The sequence below is a fragment of the Theropithecus gelada genome, chromosome 5 (assembly GCF_003255815.1).
Source record: "Theropithecus gelada isolate Dixy chromosome 5, Tgel_1.0, whole genome shotgun sequence".
Lineage (NCBI taxonomy): Eukaryota > Metazoa > Chordata > Mammalia > Primates > Cercopithecidae > Theropithecus > Theropithecus gelada.
Genome location: NC_037672.1, coordinates 8,459,384 through 8,473,096, shown reverse-complemented (window position 1 = coordinate 8,473,096; position 13,713 = coordinate 8,459,384). Strand labels below are relative to the sequence as shown.

Here is a 13,713-nt window from a genome sequence, read left to right as displayed (position 1 = left end):
GTTCCAACAGCGGCAGGAAGCTTATATACTGTCTTAACACATTCTGTTCCCCTACCCGGAATGCCTTCCCCTCTGCAGGCACCTCTCTCAGGCCCACCTGTAGGATGCTTTACCCACAGTCTCTGGATGTCCTCCCTCCTGGCAAGAGGCAGAGGCCACTCCCTCCCACAGGGCCACTGCTCCCAGCAAACACTTGCCCTTGTCCATAGCTCCCTGCGGGTGGCTGTGTGTCTCATGCATTTTGCATTGTCCACGCCCTTCACAGGGCCCAGACATAATCAGCAGAGGAAGAAAACCACAGGATGAAACAGTCCCAACAACCAGCACCAGTCAAGATCCAAGACAGCACGAAAAGCCAGCTGGCAGAAACATGATTGTCCACTGTCCGTCTCTGGGACAACCTAGGTCCTTCTTGCCTCTTTGTCCTCCTCAGCTGACAGAGTCGTTGAGGAAGGGGGAGGGCCTCCACTTTGTTCCTCCCGGTGTGGAATTCTGACCGTGTGTGTGTGTGTGTGTGTGTGTGTGTGTGTGTGTGTGTGTGTGTGTGTGTGTTGGGTTCTGTTAAACGCTTGAGACTGAGACGGGGAAAAAGCCATTCCCTTGCTTAAGCCCAAAGGGTTTCTCCTGACCAGTGAGTCATCCTCATGGCAGATGCCTGGGCAGATTTCTAAAGCTAAGTGAGGGAAATCTCTTCTTCACCTGCTGCAGGGAGGCATCAAAGTGCCGGAAAGGTGGCTTCCGTGGGTCCCTGAGGCCCATGGCAGGGGCCAGAGTCTGACACCTGCTTTCCCTGGGTTGGGGGCGGGGTGCCTCTGCCAAGAGCCCGGGTTCAGACCAGGCTGGCCTGTGGTCAAAGGCACACTTAGACCCTGACTGGAGAGTTGGGGCGAGTTACCAGAGACCCACTAGGTCACCTGTCAAAGTCGGCTAGCCCTCCTGGGGGTTTTGAAATCAGGGCATCCGCGGCAAGCTCCCAGGCTGTGCCTGGGGCTCAAGGCGGTGACTGCTCCTGTGCTCTTGGCTTAATCCCGGGATTCTCAGACGGCTGATGGAAAACGCCCCCGACCCTCCGTAGTGCCACAGGGAAGTCCCCGGAAACGGTGTGAAAAAGTATCAACTTTGGGGGATGCCTCCTCCGCGTCCAGCGCCTGACAGGGCCCAGCTCCTGGCCCAGTTGCCCAGGAGGCACCGATCCCCGCAGCCGGCCTCCTCCCCCGCGGGTTCCACTCCCATTTCGGCCTCGCCCCCACACCCCATAGTCTTTCATCCGCGAGTCCTGCAGGCAGGTCGGGTTGGAGGTCTGCAAACAAGACCCTCTCTGGGAAGCTGCGACAGCGGCTGCGCTCGGAGTTTGCGGGCGCAGGTCAGGCTAGAACCACCCCCCTTCTCTCTGAGTCCCGGAATCGTCCCAGCGGCCCCTCCTCTGTGCCCAGGATGCTCGGGCGGCGGCTGCGGTGGGACCTCCGCCTTCTCTTCCGACCAGACCGGAGGAACCTTTCCGCCTCCCTCCGCGCGGCGCACTGAGCGCTCTTTGCCCAGAAAGACTTCCCTCCCGCTGCCTGGGGCAGCCTCGCCCTGGGCACCCGCACCCCAGCCCTGGGAGAGCCCTACTCCGCCTCTCGCACCACCGAAAACCTCCTCCTCCTCCTCTTGGGTACGCGCCCCCTTTATACGCGGACGCGCCCTCTTTTGGCCGCGCCCTCTTTTGGTCGCCCCCTCCCCAACCCAGCGCTCAGGAGCGCCCTGCTCTGGTCTCTGCCACCACCCAGCGCCTCCTGGACTCATCCCCACAAACCCTTGAACCTCCTCAGGACCCCCAGGTGAGCGCGGCGCGCTGCGGGCGGGGACCCTCTCTGCACCTCCCCGCACCCCTGGGGGTCGCTGTGTCTCTAGGGTCCCCGCCTCCCCTTTCTCCTTTCTGAGCGCCTCGCGCCCAGGCCGCCGCCCGGGGTGGCGCAGCCCGCAGCCCTCACGCTCCGGACGCCCTCCGCCGCTCCGAGGCCCCCTCGGGGTGCGTCCTCTCCCTGTCCCCTGTTCCCTCCCCCAGCTCAGGGCGGGCGCGAGGTCCCAGGGGAGGCTCCCGCCCAGCCCCGCACTCCTTTGTGCGGCCGGGCGGGCGCTGCGTCAAGGCAGAGGCGCGGCCACACGCGCGCACCCACCCGCGCGCACCCAGCCCCCGGGAGCGGCAGGAAGGGAGGCGGCGGCGCGAGGAGGAGGGAGCGGCCGCGGAGCCCAATCGCTCGCTCCCCTTCCCGGGTCCGCGCGCGGCGCCGCCTCCGCCATTGCTGCGAGCAGGAGCAGGCGACGCGGAGCTCGGTGCGCGGAGCTCGGAACGCTGAGCTGACCTGCCGGAGCCGGGCGCGGGTGAGTGCGGCCGGCCGCGCCTGGGCTCGCCGAGGCCGGACCTTGCCTGCCCGGGAGAGGGGCCCGGGGGATTTCCATCTCCCCGAGTGCGCGGGACGGGGCTGTGGACGGCGGGTCGCCCAGGTGCGGCTGCCCCAGGACGGGGAACCAGGTCTGGAGGGGCTGGGCAGGGGCGGCGCCCCCTCCCCTGGCCGCTGTGCGCCCTTGCGCCTGGCGCTTGGGTCCTGCGAGATGAAGGTCTAGAAATACACAGCACCCTCCGACCCCCGCATCAGGCCGTGACCACCGCGTCCCCACGACCCCTCCCCGAGACCAAGCGGGACGGCGGTGGGTGTGGGTGCCCGCTTTCCCCAGCCCCGCCCGGGTCTTGCTTGCGGTGACTCCCCCCGGCCCTCCCTCCGCAGGCTGCAGCCTCGGAGCTCCCGGAACGATGGTGAAGTTGGGGAACAATTTTGCGGAGAAGGGCACCAAGCAGCCGCTGCTGGAGGATGGCTTCGACACCATTCCCCTGATGACGCCCCTCGATGTCAATCAGCTGCAGTTCCCGCCCCCGGATAAGGTAAGCCCCCCCGCCCCTCCACGTTGCCGGGTGCGCACCCCCAAATCTCGCACGGTGGCCGCAACAAAAGAAACGCGCCGCGTGCACTGGGTACGCGAAGTGGGGGCGGGCTCGGGAGGCCGAAGGGAGCGCGGCGAGGACAGTGTACCCGCGCGGGATTCTGCCTTAGATGATATCCTAGTCCTGACAGTGGAACGCGGTGGGGCAAGATTCCTTCGCGTTTTTCCTGGGAGCCCCGCAGCTGCCCTGCTCCTCCCTTGCCCCGTGGCCCCAGGGGCTCTGGATCGGGGGTGAGCCTTGGGGCGGACGAGGCTGCCCCTGTACCTTCCCGGGTGTGGCAGTTTTAGCCCGACTTGCCCCACCGAGGCGGGGGAGCGTTCTCCTTGGTCAGATGGCCCCTCCCCAGGGCTGAATTGTTCTCGCCCTTTCTGCCTGCCCCTGCCAGGCTGGCGCTAGGTGCAGGAGGGTGTGCGCGCTCACACAGGGTCTCCTTCCTCTTTGTTCCTTTTGTGAAATCTGCAAATAAGTGCCTGGGCTCGCTCAGTATTGGTGTCACTGGGAACAACCATTCATCCACCTTTCCCCAAAGTGTTTTCTGCTGAATTTAAAGAATCTCCTCTTTTTGAATATAGCATCCAATTAAGTAGTTTCTATTTGCTAAGAATAATATTTCCAGGAGTTAACACTTGAAAATGTAAATAGATCTTTGCATGTCTAGGCAATTGTACTGTAAAACTCATATCTAAGACCGTAGACACAGCATCTGTTCTCAGCATCTTGCTGCCGCTTACAAACCACCGCAGCCACCAATAATTCCCGGAAGTGCTTTTCTATTTATTTTCTCATTTAGTCCCTGGTAAAGGGGCTCTGAGTCAGGGCTCTGCCTTCCTTCCAGCAAGTTGGTGATTGCTGGCGGGGCGGGTGTTGTGGGGTGGGGGTGTCCCGGTGGGGGCCCTAACCCCTGTGAAGGTGTCCTCCCAGCTTTATTGTGTGTGTTATCGGGGGAGGGAGGCAGGAGCGGAAGAGGCTGGCAGCAGGGGTTTCAGTTCAAGAAAGGGGGATCAACTGGCCACACCTGTGCCCCCCAGGCCACGGTGATGCCACTCTGGGCCACTGATGGTCCAGGCTAGGCTTTGCAGGAGGGGCAGGGTTGCCTGAGGCCTCAGCTTTCGCTCCACCCCTCCCTGTCTAGGCATCAGACTTGTCCAGTTAGCATTGCCTGGCCCCGAGGCCCCCACGCCCCCCTCCTGCCTCAGCCCCCAGCTGCTTGGCTGAGGAGCAGTGGCGCCTGTGCCAGGAACTCCGTGTCCTGAGGCAGCACCTCTATCAAGTGATTCCCCTCACTTGGCCTGAGCCTCCTCTCTCATCCTGGGTCTGTTCCATTCCAGAACCATTTGGCATGGTTGGTTTATACAGGGAGGAGGGTTTCAGGCAGGTATGAAATCCTCACCAACTAATCAGGTCGACCAGGCGTAGCCTAGGCAGCTAGAAAAGGGATGAGTCTCCTCTGTCTGCAAGTGTCCAAAGAGGGGCAACCAGTCTCAGGTCCAGCCAGGACTTCCAGCCAGGACTGAGTGTGGGTACAGGGCTATGGCTTTGGGATCATTTTCCAGATGGCTTCTAAGGTCGCAATGAGGAAACTGAGCCTCGGAGCATTTATGGGACATGCCCAAGGTCACTGGGCTGAAGGTTACAGTCCTCCAGGATGCAAAAGTTTCTGGCGGTGCCTCTTACTCCACCCTGCTTGGAGCCAGATGTCGCTCATGTAAGACCTCTCTTAACCTGAACAACAGCAACGTGTTGCTAACAGTCAGAGTTCAGGGAGGCGATGTCACCTGTTCCAGGTGACATGGCTTCTGAGGGGTGGTGACACAGTTGGACTGTAAACAAGAATCTGTTCTGAGAACGTGTATGGAGTGCTGAGGTGCTGGAGGGGCAGCGGTGACAGCAGTCACAGTGCTGGCAGCAGAGTGGTCTCCCCTCACATTTGCTGGATGCTTATTCTGCACCAGGAACTATTCTGCCGGTTTAAATTCTATTTTTAGGTTTATTACAGGTTTAAATTCTTTTGATGCGTTGACATGTCATGAGGTCACTACCAACGTTACCCCCATTTTGCAGGTGTGGAAATGCAGGCACAGAGAGTTTGAGAATTGCCCGAGGTAACCTAGCCTGTTCGTGGCAGGTGCAGATAGAACCCAGGTCGACAGAATATGAATGTGGCCCCCACACAGGGTGGAGGTTTCTGTGGGTTTCCTCGTCTTCAGCAGTAGCCTTGTTCCCATTCATTGGCCAGTCTAGGCCTGCGTGCTCAAGGTCACATGGCTAGTTGGGTCCAGTTGGGGTTTAAGAATGACAAGGTGGCACCCAACCACTGCCTCAAGAAATGGGTGCCTCACAGGGGTGGGTGCCCAGGCCAGCCCATGCCAGGCACCCCCTCCCTCTCCATCACAGGAGCACTGGGTGGAAAAGGAGTTGGGGTCCAGGGGCCAAGAGTGTGGTTACAAGGTTTATGGCTCTTGGGATCATTTTTCAGTGACACCTGGAATGGGCTCTGCTGTTCTTTCTCCCCAAGGCTGGCTTTGGGGGTCACAGTGCCGGCTGAGAGGCCCTCTGGCTGCCCGCCGAGGGCTGACCATCCCCAGTTGCTGGGGTCTCTTTGTTCTGCCCTGGGCCCCACCATGGTGGAGATGGTGACAGATCGCCCAATGAAGGGAGCCTTGTCCCTCGAGGGAGAAGAGCTTGGAGGTGGCTGACTGTCTCTAGTGCAACAGCCTGTCCTGGAACCTGGCTTGGGGAATGAAGTTTGGGGATTAGAGACCTATAACGCCTTGACACTGCTCCTGAACACCTCCCAGTCCAGTGGGACAGAGAAGTAAACAGTCCCTGGCAACGGGTGTGGGGAGTGATGAAGGCAGCGCCGCTGAGGCCAGGGTTGTGAGTGTCCCAGGTGGGGAGGCTTCCTGGGTCCATCTGAAGCTGCTCGAGTGTAGGGAGATGCAAGGGCTGGTTTCCAGGTTGGACAAACATCCTTCTGCCTCACAGTAGGGGGTGGAGGGGAATGAGAGCAGGGAGACCCTTTGCGGGCTGTGGCAGGGGCAGAGGGAGAGGAGGATGTGGGGGTGGAGACAAAGAGGTTGATCCTGGATCTGTTTCCTGACAGGCTGGCAACCAGCTTCTCCAGCCAGTCCTGGAGAGCTGTGGACAGTGACCTCAGACCTCCTCTTCTTGTGCCCATGGTGGCACAGCAAGGCCAGTGAAAAAGCAGGTGCAGTCTCCCAGCTTCCTGGGCCAAGCCAGGCTTCGGCTCTGGTGGGTGAAAGGAGCACTGGGTTAGGAGTCAGATGCCAGGCTGCATCCCTGCCCTGCCGCCTATGAGCTGCGTGACCTTGGCCGATGGGCTTACCTTCTGTGGCCCTCGGTTATAATGTTTCCCTCCTGCGACTGCTATCAGGATTATTAATGGGACATTTCTCTGAAAGTCCTGGCACAGAGGAGATTTCCAGAAAGTAGTGGCTGTTCCCGTTCTTCTTGTGGATTTCTTCCTGGCCAATGGTGACTTCGAATGTGGGAGCTCCCAGACCCACCCTCTTTGGGCAGATCGTCTGAATGCATCTGACTTTTGTTTCTCTGTTTCCTGGATAAGGTGGTCGTGAAAACTAAGACCGAGTATGAACCTGACCGCAAGAAAGGGAAAGCACGTCCTCCCCAAATTGCTGAGTTCACCGTCAGCATCACGGAGGGTGTCACCGAGAGGTTTAAGGTGAGTGGTCCTGTGGTGGGGGAGATGCTGCTGTTGCCCCCAGAAGGGGTCCGCTGAGCTGCAGAGATGCCCTGCAGAGAGGCCCAGGGTATCATGCTGTTTGTTTGGGCTGATCCCAGCTGTGCACACCCAGTAGCTTCTGGCTACCTGCCAAGATGTTGTCCTTGTGCTTTTTGAACATTTCTTTCTTCCTTTCCTCTTCCAAAATGATCACAGGGAAAACCCACCCACGAACTGTCTTTTAGACAAAGGTTATAAACATATGAAAAATCACTTACCAAACATTAAAATATTTACTTAACAGTTCCAGGAAGGAAGCAGACAATAACAAAAAGATAACGCACAGCGCTGATCACATGCCCGACGGGGGTCCCAGCCCTTTACCTAGTGAGCTCATCTGAGCAACCCTCCTGGCACACCAGTACTATCCGTACAACCCATTTTACTGATGGAGAGGTTGAGGCACAGAGTGGTCACAGCTCTACACAGCAGAGCCAGGATCCCATCTGCAGGGGATCTGGCTTTGGGCCTGTGTGTATCCTCCATCCTTCCCCCTATCCCGATGGGATGAAGGGGTGCTGCTCAGAGCGGGAGGGTTCCAGCCTGTCTGGGTGGGAGGAGCGTTCTTGCCAGCCTGGCTGCCTTCAGAGGCCGCGTTGGTTGAAGAACAAGCTGGGATGTTTATCAGGAAACTCATTCTTTGGGAAACATGAGAGAGAGGGTAAAGCAGTAGCCTCATCCAGATTCAAGGCGGTGAATTGAGAGACATCGGTGGGCCCCAGGCCTTGCAGAGCGGCCCTGTCTGGCTCTCTGGTCACCCTCCACTTGACCGCATGAGCAGTTTGCTTGTGCTGGGGGCACAGGAACTCCCACCCCCAACCCCTGCAGTTTCCAGAGCACCTGTGGGTATGGCATCATATTTGATCTCTGTGACAACCTTGTGGATCACAGAAGGGGTGGGACTGGGGGCCATCCCTGGTTACCAGATGAAGCTGGAGCCACAGAGGGACGGGGGAAGCCAGGGTGTAATCTGACTTTCAGTCCCTCCTTCTTCCTGTTGCCACACACTGCCTGTCAGGGCCTGCCTGGTCCAGCGGGTCCTGTGAGTATTGCTGTGGGGCGATTACTTGTGTCAGCTCAGCGAATCCTCCCAGCAGCCCTCTGCCTGCTACCTACTAATAGTAGGTACTATTTGTATTACCGGTATTACGGATGGGGAAGTCGAGGCACAGAGCAGTCTGTGTCTGTCCCTGCTGGTATGTAAGGATGTCGTGTGTGCTGAGAGGCTCTTTTGGTGGCTCCTGGCTCAGCCCTTCATATGTGTTTGAGGTTCATGGCCAGGGCCAAGACATACTGACCCGAGGTCAAACCTGTCTTCTGCGCTGGCCAGTGCGATTAGCGTGTGCCTTATCTGCTGCCACTCACCTGTCCTGCCCCATCTGCACCCTGGGTTTGGCTGCTACCCCTGGTTGAGGCAGGAGTGGCCTTGATTTCAAGGTCACGGTGCCCTCTGTCCTGATGGCTAAATGCTGTCTGATGTCTGAGTGTGTCTGGGTTTCTCAGGCCCGCCTTGCCCTTTGCTTCCCCAGCCCCGGCATTTTAGATCCCCACAGAGCAGGGCGCAGTGCGACACTTGAACAGCTATTGCTTCATCTGTTGAGTGTCTATGGTGTGCCAGGCTCTGTCCCCAACCTCTGGTGTTTTTCATTTGTACTTTTCCCACATGACCACCTGAAACAGGTCCCCAGGTCTCTTGCCTAAGGAATGGGTGATGCAAATTTGCCACCAGGGCCCTTGACAGCCATGGCTGGGACTCTGTGGTTACCCGGCCCCTGTTGCCCAGAACCTGAAGGCTCAGAAGACCATGGGTGATTGTGCTTGTCCCAATAGACTGGCTGCTGGCCGCAGAGGCCCTGCCTCGTCTCCCTGCCTCCACCTCCTGTGGCTGTCTGAGAAGGCGATGTATGCAGTAGGTGCTCAGTACATGACTGTACTGGACTAAGTCCGCTGGGTGTGTTCCTCTGCTTAGTTTTCCTGGCTTCCTTTATGATTCACAACCGCCCTGAAGAGGGTGGCACTGGCCCCTTCACACATAAGGCTGTTGAGCCCCAGGTGGCCCCAGGGCGGCTGGGTGCTCCCTCTGGAACTCTGTGGCTTCAAAGCCAAGCCTTCCCACCATCCCTCCCCACTCCCATGGGATGCCTGCTGCTTCCCAGACCCCATCCCTTCCATCTCCTCCCAGGACAGGTGCAGATCACACCTCTGCCGGGAAGCCTCCTAGGTCCCTCTCAGTTGCAACAAACCTCAGCGTCCTGTTTCCAGTGCCCTTTGTAGCCAGGCCGCGACAGCATGTAACAGTGACGGAGTGCTGCATGAGCTGGACTCTGCTTCGCACTCCTATGCTCATATTACCTCATTTAATCTTCATAAACACCTCAGGAGGTAGGCACCCTCATAGCTCCATTTTACATAGAGGGGAAACTGAGGCAGACAGCCTTGGCCGCCTGCTCTCGGCTGTGGCACCAGAGCTCCTTGGCTTCTTGGAGAAGTGGGTTTGCGTGGGAGCCCTCACCCCAGGCGCCATCGCTGTTGAGCCATTCCGCTTCTACAAATCCTTTTCCTTTGTTGATTCAAAACCCTTGCTCTGCTGCCTAGAGCCACACAGAATGTGCGGCGCCCTCCTTCCCCAGCCCCAAGGCCTTCAGAGACCTGGCAGGCTCAGGTATCCCAGAAGCCTCCCCAGTGTACAGCTTCTTTTTCTCATGTTTCTTCCTGAGTCCTGGTTTCCAGACTCCCTTCCCCTAGGTGTCCTCTTTTGAGGGTCTGGGTTGGGTTTTCTTCTCTTTGGGTGCAAAACCTGTGACCAGATGTGTCCTGGCAAGGTCCATTGGTGTGGCCCTTCCAAGCACAGGCCCCTCAGCCTGAACGGGTGACCTGAGGAGGGGAACAAGGCCATAGAGACCCCCTGAGCCAAGAATGTCAGCCAAAAATGAAGGCTTCGGGACTCTTTGTGCAGACAGAACTTACTCATCAGCTGCTCCGTGCCAGCCACGGTAAAAGCTCCTTGATATCATCTCCCTGGCGCTTCTTGCACGCACAGTAACAGCTTGATAAGTAAATGGATGACTAATCGTGCTGCTGGCCTCCCGTGAATGGGGGACTTGGCAAGATTTCCTGGGTCTGCCTGTGGGTCCTTGCTTGTTGAGTAAGTTCAGTGGCAGCTCGTCGGATTGAGCCCTCTCTCGGGGCCATGCTTGCATGGAAGCCTCTAACAGGTGATGCCTGCCACTTATCACCAAGTCAGACAGGTGACCTGCTCAAGGCCACACAGTCAGTCAGTGGCAGAGGCACAGTAGGAGCTGGGCAGGAGGCTCTAGAAGCCTGTTGCTGTGGCATACTTCAGCCAACTAGCTTGTCCAGGAAGCCTGCAGACTGGACTTTTGCAGCTGAACAACGTGCATTCTAAGGGCGTCTCTTCCCTGTGCCTGCTCCGAGCCCCTTCTCAACTGGGAAGGAGATTTACCTAACTCCCTGCCCACTTGTTGTGGGGTGGATATGAGAGGCAACCTCAAAAGTGCTGTTTCCCCAGGTGTATCTGGAGCTACCTGTCAGCATCAGCTGAAGTTTGATTTTAACACAGGGACCCTGAAGCCCAGGGTGATGCGTTTTAACAAATGCTTTCCAGGTGATCCTAATGTATCCCAAGTTTTTGAACCTTCTCGATGGTAGTCCATTCTGGCACAGAAGCAGGGAAGGGTGAGGAGAGCTGGTGCCTTTTGGGAATGCTAAGGGTGCCTACCTTTCTGGAATGTTCTCCCAGCTTTTTATTGTCCAGGTGGATTTCTGGCATCCCTGAACGTGTGTACACAATGAGTCGTGCTGCTGTTGTGTGAAGCTGCAGCTGGTTGAGGGCTGGGGGTCTCTCTTTCTGAAACGGGAGCACATGGGGAGCAGGCTATGCTGGAGACACGGGCATGATGGAGGGTCCAGAATAGAGATCTGCCTTCCCTGGCTTGTGTGCCCCCCTGCCAGGGCCCAGTCGAAGCTGTGGTTGGGACAGAGCATCTTCCTTGTCCTGCTAGTGACTGGACAGCTTCTGTGCAGCTCCCTGGCCCAGCCATCATCTTAGCTCTTTCATCTCCGTGCGTGAATCGCAGGAATGGAATCTCACCTTTCTGACGTTGAAGCGATAGGTAAATCGTTTGTTCCCTCCTGTCTCTAATTTGTGTAGCTCAGGAGACCTCATCTTTATAGGCCTTTGGATGGTATCCTTGAAACGGAGTGTCTTTTTGGATGCAGCTTTCTGATTGCCACTTGGGGATTAATCTCTTGGCTGTGAGGTTGCTAGGCTGGTTGCTAAGTAACTGCTGACTGGGAGAAGGTTCTGAGAGACTGCCACACAGGATGGCAGGAGGACTCCCCCAGCGGCGGCCAGCAGCTTGGGCTTCCAAAGAGGTTCTTGTCAACAAGGAAAGCAGTCGCTTAATTAATTGGAGGCATATTTACGCTGAGAATAAACACTGGCTGAGATGTTTCTCAAATTAACCAAACCTAAACATTTTTGAAATTGTGCTTCCCCACTGATGCCTGCAGAACGGCGGGTCGGGGCTGCTGGAGCCGCTGCTTGCGGTTCTCCTTCCGATCTGGAGACAGTCATTAGGGACCGTCATTAGGCAGGTGACAGGAAGGCTCCCTCAGGGCCCACTGCAGCCCTTTGTGCTTCTTGGTGCTGGTGATGACTGGCTGCTGACACTGGAGAGGTCTCCACACCCTGTTTGCCTGTGATGTGAGTTCAGGGTTGGGTGGTCCAGCCTTGCCCCTCACCGGCTACCATGTCACCCTGGGGCTGTGAGAGGTTCCAAGGTTGGCTTTGCACAGGAACACCTTTCACTGCCAGGGCAGAGCTGGGGAGCATATTGGCAGGAGAGACCTCGTCCGTCTGCGTGGTCCTCATGGTTGGCAGTCCAGACTCTGGTGGGGGTGTCCCTCTGTGTCCTGTCGCAGAGGACTCTGGGGGTGGTTTGTGTCTTTCCTTTACATCCCTAATGACCTTGAGCTTCCTGCGTGCCCATCTGTTTCCACACTCTCCAGTAAGCCCCTGGTGTGTTTCAAGATGCATTTCTTAAATATTTATGAACAGTGATGCCGTTTCCTTGGCATTCAGCAGTGGGAGTCGGGTTTCTTCCCGTGGGAGTGGAGTGGTATTGGAGACCCTGAAAGTGTGTGTGGACGCCCCCTCACCTTTAGCTATGCGAGCATCTTGTGGGGTCCTCGGGCTGTGGTTGCGGAGCCCACCTTCCCCAGGCCAGCTGTAGTGTGGGGGCTTTGGCTGGATCGGGTACCATGTGGGTTGAGTCATCTGTGTGTGTGTGTGTGTGTGTGTGTTCACTTTTGTGTGGGTTACCTAAAATATTTAGGGCTGTAAACGCTTGAAGATGTCGGGATTCATCTTCTTTTTCCAAGTTTTTTCCTTTTTTGTTTTAACTGCATTACTCAGCAGAAATGCTCATTTCCTTCTCCCGCCCTGTGAGGGTAGGAGGATGGGGAGAGTGACAGCAGCCGCCCAGCGCCATCGACCTGGCGCCATCGACCCAGTGCACGCCTGGGCTTGGGGTGCCATGACCACTGTCTCGTTCACTGTTAGTAACAGTCTCTGATGGTTGACCCTGCTGTCCTGATTTTGTAGGTGACGAATTAAGGCCAGAAATGCTAAGGAACAGGCCCAAGGTCACCCAGCTAATGAGGGTGACACACCAAAGCCCACTGTGTGCTGTCCTCCACGCCAGTGGGGCCTGAGGGCGACTCCCCTGCAGACCCTGAGCTGGGCAGTGGCCCCAGACCTGAGAGGGCAGACAGGAGCACAGCCAGTGCTGATGCTGCTCAGGCTGCACTGTCCAGACGGTGAGCGTTGCGAGAACGAGGCCACGGGCCACTGCCTTTCACTTCTGTGACCGTGTAACGCCCAGCCCAGGTGGGGCCCTTCTGTGAGTGACAGCACACACAGTGAGTGGTCAGGATGCTGGGTGACGGCCATCACCCAGGATCCCTGAGCCTCGAGGACACGTGTTCCCTCCTTATCAACTTGTTATAAACGCACCCTGAGGCCCAGATCCTGTTTGTATTTCTCTGTGACCGGCTGTTCTTTCTAGAAAACACTCCCTTGCCTTCCGCTAGGGCTCACGGTCTCTTGTCAGCACCCCCACAATAGTTTGCGACACCTTCAGCCTCCTCCCTCTCTCCTCTGGCCCATTCTTTATTTTTTTATTTTTTTATTTTTTTATGTTTTGAGACGGAGTCCTGCTCTGTCACCCAGACTGGAGTGCAGTGGCACAATCTCGACTTACTGCAACCTCCACCTCCCAGGTGCAAGCGATTCTTTTGCCTCAGCCTCCCAAGTAGCTGGGATTACAGGCACCCGCCACTATGCCTGGCTAATTTTTGTATTTTTAGTAGAGATGGGGTTTCACCATCTTCGCCAGGCTGGTCTTGAATTCCTGACCTCATGATCTACCTGCCTTGGCCTCCCAAAGTGCTGGGATTACAGGCGTGAGCAACCATGCCCGGCCTGGCCCATTATTTAAAGAATGGTCTTTAAATAATTGTGGTAAAATATACAAAATATAAAACTTACCACTTTAAGGTAAGTGCCATATTAAATTCAGTGCCATTTAACACATTCACTGTGTTGTCCAACCATCATCACTAGCTAGTTCCAGCACATTTTTATCACCCCAAAAGGAGACCTGATTCCCATTAAGCAGTCACTCCCATGCCCCTTCCCCCAGCCCCTGGTAGCCACAAATCTGTTTTGTGTCCCTGTGATTTACCTATTCTAGACATGTCATAGAAATAGAATCTTATAAGTTGTGATGTGAACATCTATCTGGCCTCTTTCACTTAGCTTGCTATTTCAAAGCCCAGCTACATTGTAGCATTTGCAAGTGCTTCATTCCTTATCACGGCTGAGTAATATTCCATTGTCCAATAGACCACATTTTGTTTATCCATTCATTGGTTGATAAGACAT

The 13,713-nt window shown here is 56.6% G+C and overlaps 1 protein-coding gene across 4 annotated transcripts in view; it reads left to right on the top strand.

Moving 5' to 3' along the window:
• The first annotated feature begins 292 nt into the window (after nt 1-292).
• The window catches only part of NSG1 (neuronal vesicle trafficking associated 1), a 35,515-nt gene continuing 22,094 nt past the window's right edge, over nt 293-13,713 (top strand). Inside the window, exons 1-4 of one of the 4 annotated variants that reach the window (XM_025384599.1) lie at nt 293-405; nt 652-731; nt 2,769-2,923; nt 6,570-6,686. In XM_025384599.1, coding sequence (XP_025240384.1) covers nt 371-405; nt 652-731; nt 2,769-2,923; nt 6,570-6,686 — 387 coding nt within the window. In that variant the 5' untranslated portion in view covers nt 293-370. Of the gene's footprint in view, nt 406-623; nt 732-1,026; nt 1,821-2,295; nt 2,365-2,768; nt 2,924-6,569; nt 6,687-13,713 lie in introns of those variants that run through there. The other 3 variants (XM_025384602.1, XM_025384600.1, XM_025384601.1) reach the window with 3 other exon arrangements.